The sequence below is a fragment of the Aspergillus stella-maris genome, assembly GCF_047715825.1.
Source record: "Aspergillus stella-maris strain CBS 113639 unplaced genomic scaffold BDV14scaffold_79, whole genome shotgun sequence".
NCBI lineage: Eukaryota > Fungi > Ascomycota > Eurotiomycetes > Eurotiales > Aspergillaceae > Aspergillus > Aspergillus stella-maris.
In genome coordinates, this window is record NW_027396873.1 from 1 (window position 1) to 18,794 (window position 18,794).

Genomic DNA, 18,794 nt, shown 5'->3' on the forward strand with positions numbered 1-18,794 from the left:
CGCGGAGCTGCTCCACGCTAATCTTGAGAGAGAATCCATTGTACAAGTGATTCTTCTTTATTTTAAGTCAGTTTATGGGAGTTGGCGCGTGTGGTATCACGAGAAGTGATTCCATCCAAGCGCCGCTCAAGTGTCGTACGCGAAACATTATATACGCGTGCAGCTTCACGAGTACTGTGTAATTCTTTCTTTTCCATAGCAGATATTGCAAGTAGGATTCAACCTTCCTTCTCAACTGAATCCCTTGGTCTGGTACGCGCTTTTCGTGGCATGGTTAATGGTTGAATTTGGTGAGTATTCCAATCGCGGCCAAAACGCGTGAGGTGGCCCGCTCGCTTACATGGCCCGCTTGCTTACCGAATACGTTAACGAAGCTCGCAGCCTAATTTGGCCGGGGCGCCCCACCACCTACCGACCGTTATCTCCAGCTCGCGAGGTCGATTCTCACCACGAGCGTTTTATCTTTTTATGAATAGCTTACACACGTGTTCTCTGGAGAGTACAATCTCACTTACATTACTTGACTATGAAGTAATGGATTTCTCGAATGATTTGCTGGAACACTAGGTGATCATTCGCCACCCCCTCCTGTCTTGGACTCTTCAGGTCTTGATGCGTTGCGGAGCATCCGACCCTCCACCTTTGCCACATGTTGTCGCCCATCATCTGGGGCGCGAGCTAGGATGAAAGCAAAGGCGAAGTCGATGCCGATCGAGGGATAGTTCGGAGTAACAACGAAGTCGGTGTTCACTGGGTAATGGATATACAATGTACAGAGGACTGTACAGTTATATACATTTGAGGTCCAGGCATGCAATGCGACGGGTATGTTCAGCCCATAGGTATTGAACTGAGCAACAAACTTCGTGTCAAATATAAAAGATACATCCATTCAAACAGGCTCTCATTGACATTTACAAGTTTTGGGTAGGACAAGCTGCCCTACTGAAGTCATCTGCGTTCTTCCATACGATCGCCTATGGCGATCTACGTCAAGCTTCTCTAATTACAAGAACATGTTCGTGATTCTCATACGCAAAACATATATTGATCTAAGCGCAGTATATGAGCGAGATATTAAAAATCAAAAGTATTCTGGTAGATTCCTCAAGCTGGCGGTAGGAACGAGCCAAACAGAACACTTTGGACAAGTGCATAGATCACCATGGTTTGCACAAGCACCATGAACGGCGAACTCAGCTTCAACCTAGCCAGCGAACGGTCCGAGCTTCCAAGTGCTAGGCTAGTGAGGTACCAGTACCACAACGGATACCCTGACGAGATCCTGTTTATGATTTGAACGTGGTAGCTGGTCAGAGCCATCGCCGTGAGGACAAACTGAGCTATAGCGAGCCGTGTAAGTAAAGACGCGGCAGGACCAGCTGCCAGCGCGGGACTGGTCTTGGTGGTTGGCTGAGAGGATGAAAATGAAATATCTGCGCCGACGGCCCAGAAGGAAGAAAGAAATAGGACACCCATCATGGGCAAAGCAAGTAGGAAGAGTGGAATGTTCGATACTGTCCAGTATCGCAGAAAGCCCACACCCCTGTGGAAGTTAATATCTGCTTAGCATAGGAAAGACAGATTACCTACCAGTAATGAGATTGAACCCAGCCATAGATGCTAGGAATAAGTGACTGGCACCAGGGTCGGGAGATATTCTCGTTCATACAGTACGTGGTATATGCCAAGTACTGGGGCACGACGAGCCCAAGAGCAACTGTACAACCGCTGAGAACAACGACGCACAGGCGAAGGCTGGCGGCCCCAAAAGACCGCCGAGTGACGATACCGTAGGCTTGCTGAAGAGCATCATATGCTAGTAGAATCCCACTAAGCACACCATTACTGCGAATAGCTGTGGCCACCGCGAAGAAGCATGCTGACAGCAGCAGTTTCACATGGCTCAAGGGTTGTTTCCTGGTAGTGAGATCGACTTTGGACGAGGAGTAGATGTAGTACCCCGTGATGTTGAGGAACGAGAAGAGAGACTCTCCATACGGCGCAGAAAGAAAAGTTCCAGCCGGGCAGATAATATGTAGAGCGGCTGATAGGAAAGAAGCGAGGCGCCTTCTCTCAGTATCATGGCCGAAGACATTGATAGTGAGCCGGTACAGGGCTAAAACGGAGAGATAGTGGGCTACATGGGAGAGCGCTACGGCTGCGACGGCGAAACCATCTACTCCACTTGAGTTATTTGAAAACGATGAAACTGCGGTGTGTTAGCATGGCAACGGTGCTTGGAGTTTTAAAAATGGCGGGTTATACAGGAAGCCAAGGTGTTGACAATATAGCCATAGGCATAGCTGAATGCCCACTCCTGCTCAAAGACATAGCCGATCTGTGCAATATGGGCAAAATATATCGAGTCCCAACGGACGAATTTTAGCGGGATCGAAATAGATGAATGACCATTCTCGGCGGGGGAGATGACATCGGTCGAGCTGTTGCCCTGAAAGGGAAGAAGGCTGGAGGAGGTGTCATAGCCAAGGCCAGGGCAACCGATGACAGCAACAAAGACGACAGCCTTCCAAAGCCAAAAAGCAATTGACAAGCTTTTGACGGGTTGATGCGGATCAAGAAGACGCGGTAGTCGAGAAGCTGTTTGCTTTGAAGAGGAAGCTGTGCTCATGATGGGGTGCTACGAAACGCGTGGCATGAGTCTCGGGGATCGGAAGTTACAAGACCTGAAGGGAGAATGCGGGATGAACAGTTGAAAGTCGAATTGAAGTGATATTGACGAATGAAAATCAAGACCGAAAGGACCCTCAAATGACCGAAGTATGGAAGAAGGCTGGGAGAGAAACATGGGCCTAGGCAGTTGATCGACCGAACTCTCTCTGGATTCTCCGGACCTCTCGGAAGTGAAGCATAAGAAGCGCCGCTTACTCATCGCACATGCACAAATGTACTAGCTTCGGATAGCTCCCAGGGATTACCAGGGCAGGGAATTGGCTATGATCATGATTTCATCATTCATCAAATGGCAATAATCCGGTTGCATGTATTAATCTGGGCGTCACTTGCAGAGGGGCAAGTATGGAATAATTGCTGCCTGCACCAAACAAGAATAATGTCAATGTGGAACTTTGAAGTTTAGACAGGTTGAGCATGACTGTTCAGCCCTACGACCCCTCGGATACGGAACCAGGGATGCCCTGCGACTCCAGAGTCCACAGCCAACGCCCTGCCAACGCTCACAATCCCGTTCCACACGTGACTGTTTCCTTCATGCGGACAGCGGACGATATTCAAGAGGTCCACCGCAAAATTCTGACAGTCAACTACTGAATGGTGAGACGGAGTTTTCTATCGGAGTTAGCAATACTCCTGGGTTGGTGTTGGACTACGATCCTCTGGTTTTTAGCACGTAGTTTAATCGAACAGTAACCTACAAGTGCATGTCTTGCACACACTATACAGTTATCCAGTTCGCATTGTGCGACATAGATGGAAGTGCAAGGAAACACTACTCTGCAAGTTAGTATTTGGTAGGTTAGTAAGGGTTGATGAAGCGGGTTGATAATAGCCCCGTTGCCACCAAGATGAATCATGAGTTCACCGATAGTAGTAGTCCTAACTCAAAGACCCAAGAGTGGTCATGCCAAGCCATGAGAAGAAAATTGGGACGGGGCCGGACATAAGCAGTTGAGTTATGAACAAGGCGTTCGGATAGTCGGGAGTTCCGACTGTCCGTTCCCCGGTGCAGTTCCAGAGTCCGCGCGGATTGCAGCCAACTCCAGTCAGCCCAGACCGAGTCCACTAGTCTGGACGAAACAGCCCGTCAGCTCATTTCGCGTTCACAGGATTCAGGAGAGTTGGCGGGAAGACCTTTTGTCTTTTATTATATGGCTGAGTAGTGACCTGGCTTCAGCTGCAGGAAGGAGTCAGAGCTGGACAGTGGTAAGAAAGTGGCGTTCAGTTGTGGTGATTAGTGAAGCGAACCAAGAAGGATCGGCGACTAATTCTATTAATTGTGCTGTGCTGGGGGCCAACACCAACGCTGATTTGCTGTCGCTGCTGGTCTTCAGATCGTATCAAAAGAACCGCTTTTAGGGTGACGCACCGAGATCATAGCTCCATGGGAACAATGAATCTGCTGCTCTCTGCTGCAAGCCTACTTTTCTTTTGCTTCCGTCCTTTAAGTTCCGTCCTTCGGCCAACGCAGAGCGAATCCAGCCGATTTCCGACCGGACAGTGGGTAGAAGCTTAGACCGCTACCGCCATCTGACATGAGGAAAGCTGAGGCGTGGAGTCTTGAGTGCAGGCTAAAAAGTGCTGCCTTTTCCAGTCCCAGTCTCTTCCATTGACTCCGTGACACATGAATTTAAGGTCTGCAGCGCCCTCTTTCCAGTTCCCACTCCCTGTTTCTTTCCTTGCCGGATCAATCAATCTCTGCTGGACTGCTGCATTTCTTTGCTTATTTCCCCGCCAAATGCTCGTGCCTGACGTGACACAGTAAAAGTACCTTCTTGTCAGCCACTTTCCACCTCTTCTCCTGATTCTTCTGTTCCATGTACTTCTCTCGTCAGCCGCCTTCCATTTCTTTGTGGGGGCCGCATTATTAAGTGTTTGCGGCGTTGACTGACTGCTTCATAAGCCATCTGTTTCCTTGTCTACTCTGCCATCTATACCTACCTACTCCTGCTCGGGATCGTCGCTTGGGTCTTGCTATGTATAGATCGGCCGCGCACATCACTGTCAATCTCCAACGACTAGACCACGCTCTATAGTTGCCGAAGATACATCGCCTTCGATGCTTTCTTTTCTTGTCGAGCATTGATTTCTGGAAATGCTTTTCAACCTCGGCATGACAGCTGATGCCGCTGCCGCCCATGACAGCGAGCTTGCCAGTTCCCACTCGGAAACACAGCTCTCCATGCCTTCCCGCCACTCCTCCCCTCGCCCTTTCTCTCTCTCCAACTTACCTTCATGGGGGAAGCGCAGTCTTTCGATCAGAGAAAAACGCACCGAGCCAGAAAGACCAGAAAGGCCCCGCTATGAACAACGTCGCTCAATGCCCGTCACCGCCATTGAGACTATATCCTCCAGCGACGACGATCAGCGTTCCACCGCCGGTCCGTCGCCTGTCCGACACAGCTTCAGCAATCAGAAATATCCCAAGCAGCCAGTTACACGGCCAAAGACTATTTACCAACTAGCTCACCCTGCGACAAATGCGCGCCATAAGCGACTGAAGCTTCGGCCAAAGCTTCTTCTTCAGCTTCAACAAGTGTCGTCTACCCCACGTCCAGTTCCAGTCTTCGATGTCTTGCCTTCGACATTGTTTATGCCCAGAGTGGCCCGAAAGGTTCCTGCGATCTTGCGAGGTAAGCGCGGACTGGGCCCGAATGACTTGATCGTCACGACCAGCGACATGTACCAGGGCGACACCGCAGACAAGAACCTGAGCTCGGATGAGGAAGGCGACCACAACGAAGTTGTCGCGACAATTTGCCAGCCGTGTAAAGAGGATGCGCTGGCGAAAGGAAAGGCAGAGATCTGCCTGAACACTGGGATTGTCATGGAAGCGACGCCTCTGCCCAATGGGTCGTATGAATTCGCCGCGCACACGGACTCTGGGCTCATGATCATGCGATGGGTGCGACGCGGTCCGAGGAAACGTCGCCTTTCCGCGCCTCCCGGATCGATCGTGCCGGAAGACAACCGGCGCTTCACGTTTAGCGTCATTGACCCTACTACTCGCCGACACCCAGTTATTGCATCAATGGCCGTCAATCACCTTGAAATTTACGACAAATACTCATTACCAAGTACCGCACCATCGTCGCCCACCTCTGCCATGTCGGTCATCAGCGACATTTCCGAGGACTTTCCACTGGACCAACAAGTAATGGAAACCGATGAGAAGCTCCGTTTGTTGATCACCATTACAAGCATTTGGGTCGCGTTCCGAGAAGGTTGGTCTCACAACTTCCACTACACCGATGCCGCAGCCAACGGAAAGGGTTCGCGCTCGACAAGCGTATCGAAACCTGTTTCGACAGCATCTGGAAGCGAAAACTACACGCACTCGAGGAGGAGCAGTATCGATACCCAAGCGGCGGACCCGAACCGACGGATTGTGACTTGGACCGCTTCAGCCACTCAATCTCCAGCAACAGACCGATCGACTGGCTACGGCAGTTTGTCTAAGCGCTCCAACTCCACAGGCGCCGCCTTCATGCAAAGGTCTAATAGGCGCAATTCATCAACGAACAGACATTCAGTGCTTCCCACACCGCGACAATCTATGGATGAGCCGGCGGAGCTCAAGCCTATTCAGCAGAATTCGGTGCGCAGGGCCTGGTCTCAGCGAAAGGCGGACGATGTAAAGCCCGACACAAACGGTGTGCAATCCAGCGTACCTCATTTAAAAGAGACAAGCCGAGCAATGAACGGGCAACAGGATTCTTCGCGTCAAACGAAAGGAAAGCGCCGACACCGACTCAGCAACCTCTTCGACTTTATCACACGGAAAAGCGGGCATCACCACGAGTAACCTGCAGACGACACCCATCACCTCTCCACTACTCTATTCGAACCCTCTTGACGAGGTCCTATGGAAGCTTGCTAGACTGCATGGATGCCTATAGTTGATAGCCAGGTGCTGTCCTGTATGGTATACCGGATATCTACCGAATTGAGAGAATCCAAACTCTCACTTCCTATTCATGATTTCAGCGTTGCATCTTCCATCATACATCATTCTCAAAATATCATCTCGGAAACTGTCCGATGAACCCTATGTACATACCCTACCCGTGAGCCACGTCGCTCCAGCATCTACGACGTCAAGCAGACATTCTCAGCTATGTCTTACATTTTAGCTCAGCGCATATAGCGCACAATTTCGATACCAATTATGCATATCAACTATGATCTAAGAACTTGGCTTTCAAACTAATCACTGGTTACTTAATTGAAAATGTAGATACCCCGCATAGACCACCCAGATTTTTCGGTCTAACCAGCATGAGGCCATCCCCACTCGGATCCTGAAAGCGGTACCTGAGACTTTACCCCTTTGGCCCGGCGCTCGCTTCTTGAGCTTGGCATCTATTCACCTTATACATGTTTTATCCTTTCCTACCTACCTTCGTTAGTGCCCACCTGAGCCGTGACTTTTTCACCGCCATTGATAGTGCGCAGATAATTCAACTTACCTCCACTCTCTCCCCGCATTTATCACCAAGTACATATCTACCAGTATCCGACCTCGCCTCACTACCTGAAAGACCAATAAAGACCTCAAGTCACTGTAAAGGCCATCCATATCCCAGGAGCAAGAGGAAAACAATGAATTAAAGAAATGACCGAGTTGATAGTACCATAGACATAATACCAACCTTACCATCTACCTTACCTACTGCGCTAGATGTTAAAAGCGCCGAGACTCAATTTTGCCCTTATTGTTGTGGTAAGGAAGAGTGCCTCAAATCGTGCAATTGGGTAGGTGAGGTAAGGGACCTAATCTTGTAGGATGCGTAAGTAGTAAGTAGGCACCTCTTCCAGGTTATTGCCCACCCGTGTGACATGGACTTACCCTATTCATGTAGCCATGGTTACTATAGGGAATACATACAACTGGAATATTGAAGCTTGTTCTGTGTCTAAAGTCGCTTGTTTGAACTGGACATCCATAGCATTTTACCACCTAGCTAAAGACCATATACTGTTGATAATGATAGTGGTAGTGATAGTGATGCCTTCACTTGATCAGCACTGCACACTCTGCAGCGCTGCTGTAAATTTTCAGGGAAGAAGCCATTCTCATATATGCACGTAGAGTTAAGTGACCTGCAAAATCCAACTTTGGAATTCCACACCGTTTCTGCAGAGATATGGATCCCTATTCTACTCATCGAGGCTTTCCTTCCCCAAGAGCAACAAAGAACCAAATCCTCATTCCCAGCGAGGCTATCATAACCGATTCAACCCAAACTACCTGTAGCCCTACACCTACCGCCCCATCCACCCCCCATCAACAGTCAAAACCTCCCCAGAAACATAAGCACTGGCCCGACTCGCCAAAAACACCACGCTCCCCCTAAAATCATCCGGATCACCCCACCTGCCCGCCGGAATCCTAGCCAAAATACTCTCCGCCCGATCCTTATCCTGGATCAGCGCCGTATTCATATCTGTAGCAACATACCCCGGCGCGATCGCATTGATGTTTATACCCTTGCTCGCCCATTCGTTGGATAATGCCTTTGTTAGTTGGGCCACGCCGCCTTTTGCTGACGCGTAGGCGGGGACTGTGAGGCCGCCTTGGAATGAGACGAGGGAGGCGACGTTAATTATGCTTCCGCGGAAACCGGATGATGGTTTTGGGGGGCGCGAGAGCATGTATGCGCCGACGTCGCGGCAGAGAGTGAATACTGTTGTGAGGTTTACTTGGAGGACCTAGGCATATACCGAATCAGTTGGGGTTTTCGCTGGTAGGTATAGCTGGAATTGATGGGAGCAACGCACCTCATCCCAATCCTCCAACGGAAACAAATGACTCGGGTGCCGGCGCTGAATCCCCGCGCAGTTGAGGAGGATATCGATATCGTGTCCATCGGACGTGACTCTCGATACAAGAGTAGAGATTTCTTTCTGCGAGGCGAGATCAGCTGTGTAGATTGTTGCTTTGCGGCCTAGGGCTTCGATTTGCTGTTTTGTGGATTGGTTGGTTGTGTCTCTCTGCAGCGATCTGTCAGTGTTCTCACTCACTCGTTATTTGGGCCGTAGAAATCTTGAAATGCTCGTCAAAGGGACCAAAAGCTTTGCGCACCTGAATAAGAACAATGTTTGCACCCGCCTCAGCCAGTGCAAGGGCCATGGCTTGCCCTATGCCTCGGGTGCCGCCTGTTACGAGGGCCGTTCGGCCGGTGAGGGAGAAGAGGTTCATTGTCATTGTGATGCGGTGTGGTGTGGTGTATTTTGTTTTGCAGGCAATGCGGGGAGACGGCCGAGTTATATAACTATGTACCTTAACTTATCTATGGTTTCGCGTCAGGATTCCCCCGAGGCGCACCCCCACGCTCTCTCCCCGCATACGAGTGGGAGGGTGGGGGTTCAATATTTGGAAAAAGAGGGAGGACGGGGTCTGAGTGAGTAGATTAACTCAGACTGGGTAATAGCAGTGGTAGAATGGAGAGGGGGGATACAACTGCCATAACAGAATCATTCCAGTACACAGCCAGATATACATGATATACAATGCAAAGCTTTGAACCAACACTCAATTCAAGACATCTATACTCTACTCTACTCTAAACCCCAATCTAGTCAAAACCACCTACCACTCCCTAACAGCCCCATCCCCCCCATAAAACTCCTTACACTGCCAGGGCTCGGTCTCCTTCGAAATCCGCCTAACCAGCTCCTCATCGATTTCAATCCCCAGCCCCGGCATTTTAAGGGCATCCACATACCCATCCCGAATCTCAAAAACGCTCTTATCAAGCAGATAACTATTCAAATCAATATCGCCCGCTTCAACATTATAATGCATCCCCAGCGACATCTCCTGGATAACAAAGTTCGACGTGCAAATCGCCACCTGCATTGAGGCCGCAAGGGCAATGGGACCTAGCGGACAATGCGGCGCAATCGCGACGTCGTATGTTTCTGCCAACGTAGCGATGCGCTTCGTTTCGGAAATACCCCCCGCATGCGCAATATCAGGCTGTAGGACATCGACGGAGGAATCTTCAAGAAAGCGCTTCACGTCCCATCTTGTATACAGGCGCTCGCCAAATGCAATGGGGATAGTGGTATGATTTGACAATTGCTTGATTGCCTCTGGGTGTTCGACGAGCAGCGGCTCTTCAATGAAGAGAGGCTGGTATGGCTCAAGTGCCTTTGCGAGCTGTTTGGCCATTGGTCTGTGTAGGCGGCCGTGAAAATCGAGGCCCGCGTCTAGACCGAGCGCCTTGACGGTTTTGAGGCGCTCGACGCAGGAGTTTAGCACGGAGGGGGAGTCAAGCCAGTTCATGTCTTCGGTTGCGTTCATTTTTATGCATTTTAGGCCTTGGGCTATGCGTGCTTTGCTATATAACAATAACAGTAGCATTAGCTTTGGTCTTTTCGTATAATGTGAGGGATATCTGTGTGGTATACTCACGCAGCAGCCTCAACATCACTAGGTCGATCACCCCCAATCCAAGCATAAACCTGTACCTTGGAACGCACCTTTCCACCAAGTAATTGGTAAACAGGCACACCTAGTCTCCGACCCTTGAGATCCCACAGGGCGATATCAATGCCCGACATGGCGGACATGAAGACCGGTCCGCCGCGGTAGAAGCCCAGTCGCCAGATGACCTGCCAGATGTGTTCGATGTCGCTGTTCCACGTCAACTGGAAGCACTTGAAGGGATAGAAGAACACGGGTATGACTCACTCAGCCTCCAAGCCAACAAGACGCGTAATTATCTCGTCTAACGCGCCCTCGACGGCGAGAGAATGACCCTCGAGTGTGCCCTCGCCCCAGCCGAATTTACCTTCTTCATCTGTGATCTTGACGAAGAGCCAGCGCGGCTTGAGGCGGAAGTACTCGATGGATTTGATTTTGACCATGGCTGTAGCTGATCTGCGATCGCGATTGCAATTAGAAATGGAATGGATAGAATGAATGCAGGGAAAATGCGACTGACTTGATCGCGGGGAAAAGTCCGCGTATATGAAGGAAGACCCCAGCTGTCGGGGTATCTTTGGAGCTTTCCTCTTCGGCATGTGAACATCCCACTGTACTCCCTGACCTAGGACACCCCACGCTCTCTGGGCATCCTGCGTGGGGGTTGAAAGAGGAGGAGGAAGATGTGAAAGAGCAGGTGAAAATGCGGAGAGGAAGCCCTAAGATGCGGAGAACCCCCGGACATGTTCCGGCCACCCCCAGACGTCCCCACGCTAGTTGGATGTGGAGGTTATTGGTGGAAGAATACTTGAAGGATGTTGATCAGCGTTATGATTCAGTGGAGATGATAACAAGTAGAGTTGGCTATTGTATCATTGCTAAACCTGGTCAACTGGGTGGTCCCATGCTTCTACTCTGGGCTACTCTGTAAACAACACATCGATGTAGAATCATGAATTACATTCTCTCACATATCTACACCTCAAAAGTAAGCCTATTAGTACAAATACCGAAAATTCAAGTTCTCCTTATCCGTCAAATCGCTAAACGCCGTGCGATCCAACTCCAACCTGCGCATCTCATCCGCCTGCCCACCATCCCCATCCCCATCCCCATCACCACCCCCAATCCGCTGCACCCGATCCCTCCTCCGATTCTCCATCGCCAAACAACCCCCCAGTATAACAATAAGCCCAATCTCCACAAAGTTCGCCACAATCATAGACCAAATACCCAACGAATACCCCGGCGCTTGCTCCGCCTTATAAAAGAACGGACCGGCAATATTCCCCGCACAAACACCCAAGAAAATCATCGCGTTTGTAATGGCCTTCTTGGTGTGCCCTGCTATATTACCCGTTAGGATGGACAGGATGATTACGAACGAGGCGTTGTAGGAGCCTGTGAGGTAGTAGCAGATTAAGCGGCCGACTTGCTGCGATTCAGGGACGTAGCAGAGGCCAAATGAGCCAGCGAGGTTTGGGAGGAGAAAGGCGATTGCGACGAGGCAGCGGTTGTTGTGGGGGAGTTTGTCGTTTATGAATACGGCTGATAGGATCATTATTGCGATGAAGGCGCCGTAGGGGATTTGCATTAGGGTTGTGACCACTATACCATGATTAGCGGTCAATTTCAAGGGAAGTGTTAGGGGTGGAAGTAAAGAAGACATACAGGTACTAAACCCAAACCCCTTAATAATCAACGTCCCAAAATTTGAGATCCCACCGTTAGGTATATTCCCCGAGAACCCCAATAGAAAGAAAGTCCACACTTTCCAATCCGTCAAAGCTTCAAGAATCTGTCGAGGTTTGAGGTTCCGGTTCTCGATTCCAGTCTGGTTATCGCGGAGCCGCTCAACAGCTAGACGTTTCTCTCGATCAGATAATTGGGGTGCCGTCATGGGAGAATCGGGTAGGAAGATGATCATGATAATACCCCATGCCGAGCAGAGGGCGCCGATGATCAGGAACTCGTATTTCCACGATGACAGAGCGCCTTTTATCTGCCCGATGCCGTAGCCTAGAAGACCACCGATTGCAATACCGAAGCCGTTGGCTGTGTACCAGAGGCCGATACGGATGGGTTGCTGGCGACGGGTATACCACATGCTTGTGATGAGCATGAATGCTGGGTCGCTGGTATTGTCAGCATGTATCGTGGACGGCAAGACTGATCGGACTCACCTGCATGCCTCGGCCGCACCTGAAATGACTCTCAGAACAGCAAGCTGTGTGAAGTTCTTTGCGGCAGCTAGATACCTCGTTAGCTAACACCCCAGTGCTTGGTGGAATGGGATATACCAACCCTGCAACATCAAGAAAAACCCCCAAAGAAAAATGTTCACACCCAAATACTTCCCAACCGGAAACCGTTGCATCAAAAGATTAGTCGGAAACGACCAAACAAGAAACCCAAAGTAAAAGACACTCGAGAGCCAGGAATATTCAGTGCCACTGAGATTGAGATCCTCTTCGATACCAAAGATAGCCGCGTAGGAGAGGGTCGTTTTATCGATCTGTTGCATTTCACCCGACTGTGGTCAGCGCAACCCATGTGAGGGGTTTTCCGGTTCACATACATAGTAGAAAGCATAGCAAACAGCTAAAAAGGGTAAAATCATCAAGTCAATCTTGCGGACTAGTTTCTTCTCCTCGCCTGGCTCAAAGGTCTCGTGCATGTCTTCGAGATTGTCGAATAGTGCGAGTGCTCTATCGCCATTGTGGATTTTGGCTGTGTCGGTGCCTTCGACGTGGGTAGCGTCGGGCTTATAATGGTCTGTTTGGTCAGTCATATCTCCTTGTATACACAGGTATGTTGGATATAAAGTGGCTAATGTCGAACGGGTTGTTGAGGTATAGGTTATATACCCTAACCCGGGCTTGAGCCGTCCCATGGAGAGTCCGGCTTCACCCCGGATTCCCCGCCAACACGCCCAAGGGTGGGACGGTCGATCCTGCATCCTGGAGTTGAAAGAAGTGGAGCGAAGGAATAGCTACGTAGCTCGAGTCGAGTCGATCAACTGACGACTAGACTCGACAGGGGCCCTGGGGCCAACAGTGTGACCCCCACGCCCTCCACGTCCTGTGGGGGTCGCAGGTCGTTGAGCGCCGACTCTACGTCTACTGCACTACTTTTATGCTGGACTCAACAGATGGAGTAGCAATCAACTAGGAACATATCATAACTGTAGCATCATGACGGTGACTCGTGCCGAGATTGCACAGCATAACAGCCGGCAGTCATGCTGGGTGGCCATTCACGGTGCTGTGTATGATGTTACAGGTAAGGCCCGATATGGTTCCCCAGTCAAGTCAGTCATCAGGTAGCTAACAAGACAAGGATTCTTAGACGAGCACCCCGGCGGCGCAAAAGTGCTTCTCCGCTGTGCTGGCCGAGACGCAACAAGCGACTTTGACTCCGTACACTCGCCAGAACTACTAGCTGAGACACTGCCCGCAACCGCTCTGCGCGGGCACATCGACACCGCGGAATTAGCAGAGACCGTGAAAGAAAAAGCAGATGCTACCAAAGCAACGGCTCAAATACAGGCTATAGCCAATACTCCACCACCGCTCAATACACTCATCAATCTGCATGACTTTGAGCAGGTCGCGCAGCAATATCTGACACCCAATGCATGGGCATACTATGCCTCAGCCGCAGACGACGAAATCAGCAAGCGGAATAACGCAAGGGCGTACCAAAAGGTTGCGCTTCGGCCACGGATCCTTAAGAAAGTCGCGAGTGTGGACACGAGCACGTCGATTCTTGGCCATAAAGTGGCTTTACCGGTTTACATGTCAGCCGTTGGCATCGCCAAGTACGCGCACCCAGAAGGCGAGTGTGCCCTTGCAGCAGCAGCAGGAAAGGAAGGTCTAGCGCAGGTCCTAGCAAACGGCTCCAGCATGCCCGTTGAAAAAGTACGAGCGAGCCGAGTCACAGAGGACCAGCCGCTCTTCTTCCAGCTATATGTGCACCGCGACATCTCCAAGTCTGTCGAGATGGTCAAGCGCGCGGTTAAGATTGGAGTAAAGGGGATATGGATCACGGTAGATTCACCAGTCGTCGGGAAGCGCGAGATGGATGAACGGATGAACCTTGATGTTTCTGCTACAGATAGCGATGCGCAGGGTGAGGGGGTGGCTAAGATCATGGCTAGTTCTATTTCACCGGTCATTGACTGGGATATTCTGGACTGGCTAAAGGACTTGACGGGGGATTTGCCGGTTGTTATTAAGGGGATTCAGTGTGTTGAGGATGCGGTTCTTGCGTATGAGCATGGGGTTCAGGGGATTGTGCTGAGCAATCATGGGGGGAGGTCTCAGGATACGTGAGTGCCTGTCTAGTTTTTCCATCAAGTGTGTGCTCTATACTGATCTATCTATCTGCAAAGTGCACAAGCGCCTCTACTTACGCTACTTGAAATCCGCAAATTCGCACCCCATCTTCTAGACGGCAAAATGCAAATCTTCATCGACGGTGGTATCCGTCGAGGTACAGACGTCCTCAAAGCTATTGCCCTAGGAGCCACAGCTGTTGGACTGGGCCGGCCTTTCTTGTACAGTCTGTCATCAGGGTACGGGGAGAAAGGGGTCCGCCGAATGGTGCAGATTCTACACCAGGAAATCCAAGCCAACATGACCTTTCTCGGCGCAACGAGTCTAAAGGATCTCAAACCGGAGATGATTAATACCAGTCGGCTGGAGAGAGAGTTGGTGGGGAGTGTGAAGCTATAGTTGGAGTAGTATAGTGTCCGGGTCTGTCCCGGCTATACTGAGTTGTATTAGCCCTATCTCAACCCCCACGCGGACCTGCTCCGACCCCCCGGGGGCCAGACTGCGGGGATTCAATGACGTGGGATGTTTTTAGGACGATCAACCAAGCTGCTGTTGGCATAATATGCAACAAAACTAAAAAGCAAAGGCTGTTCAGTCTAATTGTATCGGCACCCATATGAATCACTCCTAGCATTTTTCCCTCTCGCCTGTCATTGTCCCTCTCTATCTTCATCAGTAGCGTATCATGTCCGATAGAATTGACGTCCTTCTCTACGGGCTCGGAGCGTGAGTCTGTCTTCGGTGAATGACAATCGCATCTTTCTAACAACCGTCAGGATTGGCTCCTTCTACGCCTTCATCCTCAATCGCTCCGACCGCGTGCGCCTGACGGTGGTTGCGCGATCCAACTATGATGCTGTGAAGGCTAATGTTTGTTTCCCTCTCTTCAACAGAGTATATCCGTGCAACGGCTGACAAGTGGCGACCTAGGGGATTAAAATTAATAGCGAAAACCACGGAACCCACACCTTCCATCCGCACAAGGGTAAACAATTGCTGTTTGCTGTCTATATTCTGTGCTAACAGTCGCAGTGGTGAAATCGCCCGCCGAGGCTACCGGCCCCGTCGACTACGTCGTCTGCGCACACAAAGCAATCGACCAGGAAGAAGTAGCCACAAAACTGGCTCCAGTAGTAGACGAAACCCGAACAACAATCGTGATCATTCAGAATGGGGTCGGGAATGAAGAGGCTTTCCGGAAGCAGTTCCCCAAGGCCTCGATTTTGACTTGTGTGGTTAGTACCTACCTACCTACTCTATCCCCTTTCCAAGTGAAAACACAACTAACAAAAAACCATTTATTCAGACCTGGGTCGGCGCCAACCAAAGCACCCCCGGTATAATCACCCACACGAAATCAGAAGACATGCAAATCGGCCTCTTCCCAAACCCCGCCCTCAACGAAGAAACCGAACACCACCGCCTGCAAACATTCGCCTCCCTTCTCACGCAGGGAAACACAGTCTTCACAGTCCTAAACGACATGCAGCGTCAGCGCTGGGAAAAAGTCGTCTGGAACGCCGCCTGGAACTCCCTAACGACACTCACAAACGTCGATACACAGACCTGGCTCCGTTCTTCGCCAGACGCAGAGCCCTACACGCGTCAATTGATGCGCGAGGTCATTGCCATTGCGCGTGCTTGCGGTGTTCAGCTGCATGAGGGGTTAGTGGATACATTGATGGAGCGCATTAATGCCATGCCGGGAATTGGGAGTAGTATGCAGACGGATTTCAGGAGTGGACGGCCGATGGAGATTGATGTTATTCTTGGGTTTCCGGTTAGGAGGGCGAGGGAGTTAGGTATAAGTGCGCCTTATTTGGAGAGTTTGTATGTTGTTTTGAGGGCTGTTGATGGGCGGTTGAGGGCTGCGTTGTGATTTGTTTCATGTGCTGCCTGTCATTTCATACGGAGTAGGGGTGTACTTGCTTGGGGTTACCCCGGCATCCATAGGTAATGCATGGGCTGATTGAATCAAGCATATTCCACCAATAACTTGCAAGATATTCGATTGATCGACTTTCCAAGAACTCTATAGATGTAGAGAGAGGGGAAACCCCACGTAGTGCCATCCCACGCCTTGCCATCCCACGTCTAAGGGATGCCCCATGCACGGCGCCGTTTAACAGTTCGGGCTTCTCCCCGAGCACCAGGATGACCCGCCTTCCCCGCGTATGGTCCTTACCCCATAGGACAAGACTGAAGCTAGTCCCACTTGGAAAGCTTGACAGTGTCGGATGATGTTTGGGGCGTGAGTAGTGCAGGCATAAGACGTTGTTGTTGATAAGGCGGTACGGAACTCATGCGGTAGGGGGGTTCTCACTCTCACTGCAGAAAAGCACCCAGAAACCTCATAGTCTACATCAAGATGGTATACCTCGGCCTCTCAGGCCGCAGTCTGATTGCAGGCATTTCTGTCTCAACGGGAATGGGATTCACCATCTTCGGCAAGCTGCACTTCATGCGGTCTGTCCGAGAACCTCCCTCTTGCTGACGCTTATTGGATGCTAGGCTACGACGACGGAGTCATCGGCGGCCTCCTAACAGCCGACACCTTCAAATCAACATTCCACCTTACCTCCTCAATGGAAGGAACAGTAACAGCGCTCTTCGTCATCGGGTGCCTCTTCGGCTGTCTAGGAACCAGTATCTTCGGCGGCCGCTGGGGCAGGTTAACAATCGCGCAATTCGGATCAGGCATTCTAAGTATCGGCGCCATATTGCAAGCGTCGAGCTATACCACCGCACAATTAATTATCGGACGGATCGTCGCAGGCGTCGGGCTCGGACTCATCTCGAGTAATCTAGCCGTTTGGCAGAGCGAGCTCGCAACGAAAGAAACCAGGGGGATGCTCATGGCTGTGTCATTGACGTTTCTTATACTGGGACAGGTACTGGCGTACTGGATTGATTATGGCCTGTCGGGGTATAATGGTAGTGTCTCGTGGCGGTTTCCGATGGCGTTCCAGGCTTTTCTGGGGATTGTTCTTAGTGGGATGTTGCTCTTTATGCCGGAGTGTAAGACTCGCTGTCCTTGATACATTCTACTGGGGATTTTGGAACTAAAATGCATGTCTACCTAGCTCCCCGCTGGTTGTTCCAGCATGATCGATACCAAGAGGGCACAGAGGTTCTCCGCCTCTTACGCTCCTCCCATGGCGTTGTCGACGAAGCTGCACTGGCGGCCACAGTGGCTGAGATCCAAGACGCACTGGCTCTCGAACACGAGCAAAAGGGGTGGTCTGACCTTCTCAAGAACGACCAGGTCCGATCCCGCCGTCGCGTTTTCCTCGCTTGTCTATTGAATGCGTGTCAGGCTTGGAGCGGGAGTACGCCTATTAGTTATTACACTACCGTGATGTACGTACATTCCTATATGGATGCCACGGCCTTACAGCATGGAGGGTACACTAACTGAAATGATGCAGCTTCGAAGACTCAGTCGGCTTTGACAGGAACTTTGCGCTTCTCATGTCTGGGTTCCTGCAGATATGGTTCCTTGTCGCCTCGTTCGGAACATGGTACACCATTGAGAAGCTTGGACGGCGCCGGTCGTTCATAGCCTCTGCTACTGGCATGGCGTCCGTGATGGCTATCATGGCCGCCATGCTTGCGATCGACACACACGTTTCAGGAATTGTAGCAGCAGCGATGCTCTTCGCGTACCAGGCTTTCTACACATGGGGATTCATGGGTGGGATCTGGGTAAGGAAGCTTCCCAAAAGTCCTCATTCCCTCTGCACTCAGTGCTAATGAATACTGGATGGCATAGTGCTACGGCCCCGAAATCCTCCCCCTCGCGCATCGCTCAAAAGGCATTGGACTGGCAACAGCCTTCCTGTGGCTATCAACCTTTATAGTAATCGAGATTGTCCCCGTTGCTATAGCGAATATTGGCTGGCGAACGTACATTATCTTTGCGGCATTCAATCTTGCGTTCGTGCCGATGGTTTACTTTCTTTATCCCGAGACTGCGGGGTTTAGTCTTGAGGCTGTGGATCTGGCGTTTATGGATCATGGTGTTTCACCTGTTAGGAAGTCGGATGAGCTTTGGAGGGCGATGAGGGCTGGAAAGGATGTGAGTTTGGCTGAGGAGAGGGGGGCTGGAGGGGATGGGGAGAAGGGTGAGGGTACTCAGGAGAGGGTTGAGCATGTTGAGGTTGCTTAGGGCTTGCTGGATATTATCGCGGATATGTTTGTGCTTAGGGTTTGGACTTGGCTTTCGTTTCCTGGCAACTACCGTAGTAACCTACTTTCATCAGCCTTTAAAGAATCAATGATGGCCAGTTGTCCCGTCCCTGTCCGTGTATAGATAGAGCATTATTGGC

The 18,794-nt window shown here is 50.8% G+C and overlaps 8 protein-coding genes across 8 annotated transcripts; 3 read left to right on the top strand and 5 right to left on the bottom strand.

The window, feature by feature from the left end:
• Window positions 1-952: 952 nt before the first annotated feature.
• Window positions 953-2,996, bottom strand: BDV14DRAFT_141560 (DUF409 domain protein). Its single transcript, XM_073766348.1, has 3 exons — window positions 2,269-2,996; window positions 1,594-2,212; window positions 953-1,546 (listed from the first exon to the last, which is right to left on the bottom strand). The coding sequence occupies exons 1-3, from the start codon at window positions 2,630-2,632 to the stop codon at window positions 1,108-1,110; spliced, it is 1,422 nt and encodes a 473-aa protein (XP_073623408.1). The 5' UTR covers window positions 2,633-2,996; the 3' UTR covers window positions 953-1,107.
• Window positions 2,997-4,792: 1,796 nt separating this feature from the next.
• Window positions 4,793-6,502, top strand: BDV14DRAFT_192939 (uncharacterized protein; the record flags this gene model as incomplete). The annotated part of the gene is made up of 1 exon (XM_073771697.1): window positions 4,793-6,502. The coding sequence occupies one exon, from the start codon at window positions 4,793-4,795 to the stop codon at window positions 6,500-6,502; it is 1,710 nt and encodes a 569-aa protein (XP_073623409.1).
• A 648-nt stretch (window positions 6,503-7,150) lies between these two features.
• Window positions 7,151-7,548, bottom strand: BDV14DRAFT_182531 (uncharacterized protein). The gene has a single exon (XM_073770240.1). It carries the CDS (start codon window positions 7,355-7,357, stop codon window positions 7,163-7,165), a length of 195 nt encoding a protein of 64 aa, XP_073623410.1. The 5' UTR covers window positions 7,358-7,548; the 3' UTR covers window positions 7,151-7,162.
• A 414-nt stretch (window positions 7,549-7,962) lies between these two features.
• BDV14DRAFT_192940 (uncharacterized protein) lies at window positions 7,963-8,899 on the bottom strand (the record flags this gene model as incomplete). The annotated part of the gene is made up of 3 exons (XM_073771698.1): window positions 7,963-8,409; window positions 8,479-8,691; window positions 8,783-8,899. The coding sequence occupies 3 exons, from the start codon at window positions 8,897-8,899 to the stop codon at window positions 7,963-7,965; spliced, it is 777 nt and encodes a 258-aa protein (XP_073623411.1).
• Window positions 8,900-9,289: 390 nt separating this feature from the next.
• On the bottom strand, window positions 9,290-10,625 carry BDV14DRAFT_211619 (enolase C-terminal domain-like protein; the record flags this gene model as incomplete). The annotated part of the gene is made up of 3 exons (XM_073776126.1): window positions 10,397-10,625; window positions 10,118-10,339; window positions 9,290-10,043 (listed from the first exon to the last, which is right to left on the bottom strand). Exons 1-3 carry the CDS (start codon window positions 10,570-10,572, stop codon window positions 9,290-9,292), a joined length of 1,152 nt encoding a protein of 383 aa, XP_073623412.1. The 5' UTR covers window positions 10,573-10,625.
• A 501-nt stretch (window positions 10,626-11,126) lies between these two features.
• Window positions 11,127-12,920, bottom strand: BDV14DRAFT_204655 (major facilitator superfamily domain-containing protein; the record flags this gene model as incomplete). Its single annotated transcript, XM_073774567.1, has 5 exons — window positions 11,127-11,737; window positions 11,801-12,264; window positions 12,313-12,379; window positions 12,434-12,644; window positions 12,708-12,920. The coding sequence occupies 5 exons, from the start codon at window positions 12,918-12,920 to the stop codon at window positions 11,127-11,129; spliced, it is 1,566 nt and encodes a 521-aa protein (XP_073623413.1).
• A 403-nt stretch (window positions 12,921-13,323) lies between these two features.
• Window positions 13,324-16,345, top strand: BDV14DRAFT_211623 (FMN-dependent dehydrogenase-domain-containing protein; the record flags this gene model as incomplete). The annotated part of the gene is made up of 7 exons (XM_073776127.1): window positions 13,324-13,411; window positions 13,469-14,459; window positions 14,523-14,864; window positions 15,192-15,336; window positions 15,397-15,451; window positions 15,499-15,701; window positions 15,773-16,345. The coding sequence occupies 7 exons, from the start codon at window positions 13,324-13,326 to the stop codon at window positions 16,343-16,345; spliced, it is 2,397 nt and encodes a 798-aa protein (XP_073623414.1).
• Window positions 16,346-16,834: 489 nt separating this feature from the next.
• Window positions 16,835-18,634, top strand: BDV14DRAFT_211624 (sugar transporter; the record flags this gene model as incomplete). The annotated part of the gene is made up of 6 exons (XM_073776128.1): window positions 16,835-16,913; window positions 16,978-17,484; window positions 17,550-17,826; window positions 17,864-17,871; window positions 17,903-18,171; window positions 18,239-18,634. 6 exons carry the CDS (start codon window positions 16,835-16,837, stop codon window positions 18,632-18,634), a joined length of 1,536 nt encoding a protein of 511 aa, XP_073623415.1.
• Window positions 18,635-18,794: the final 160 nt, after the last annotated feature.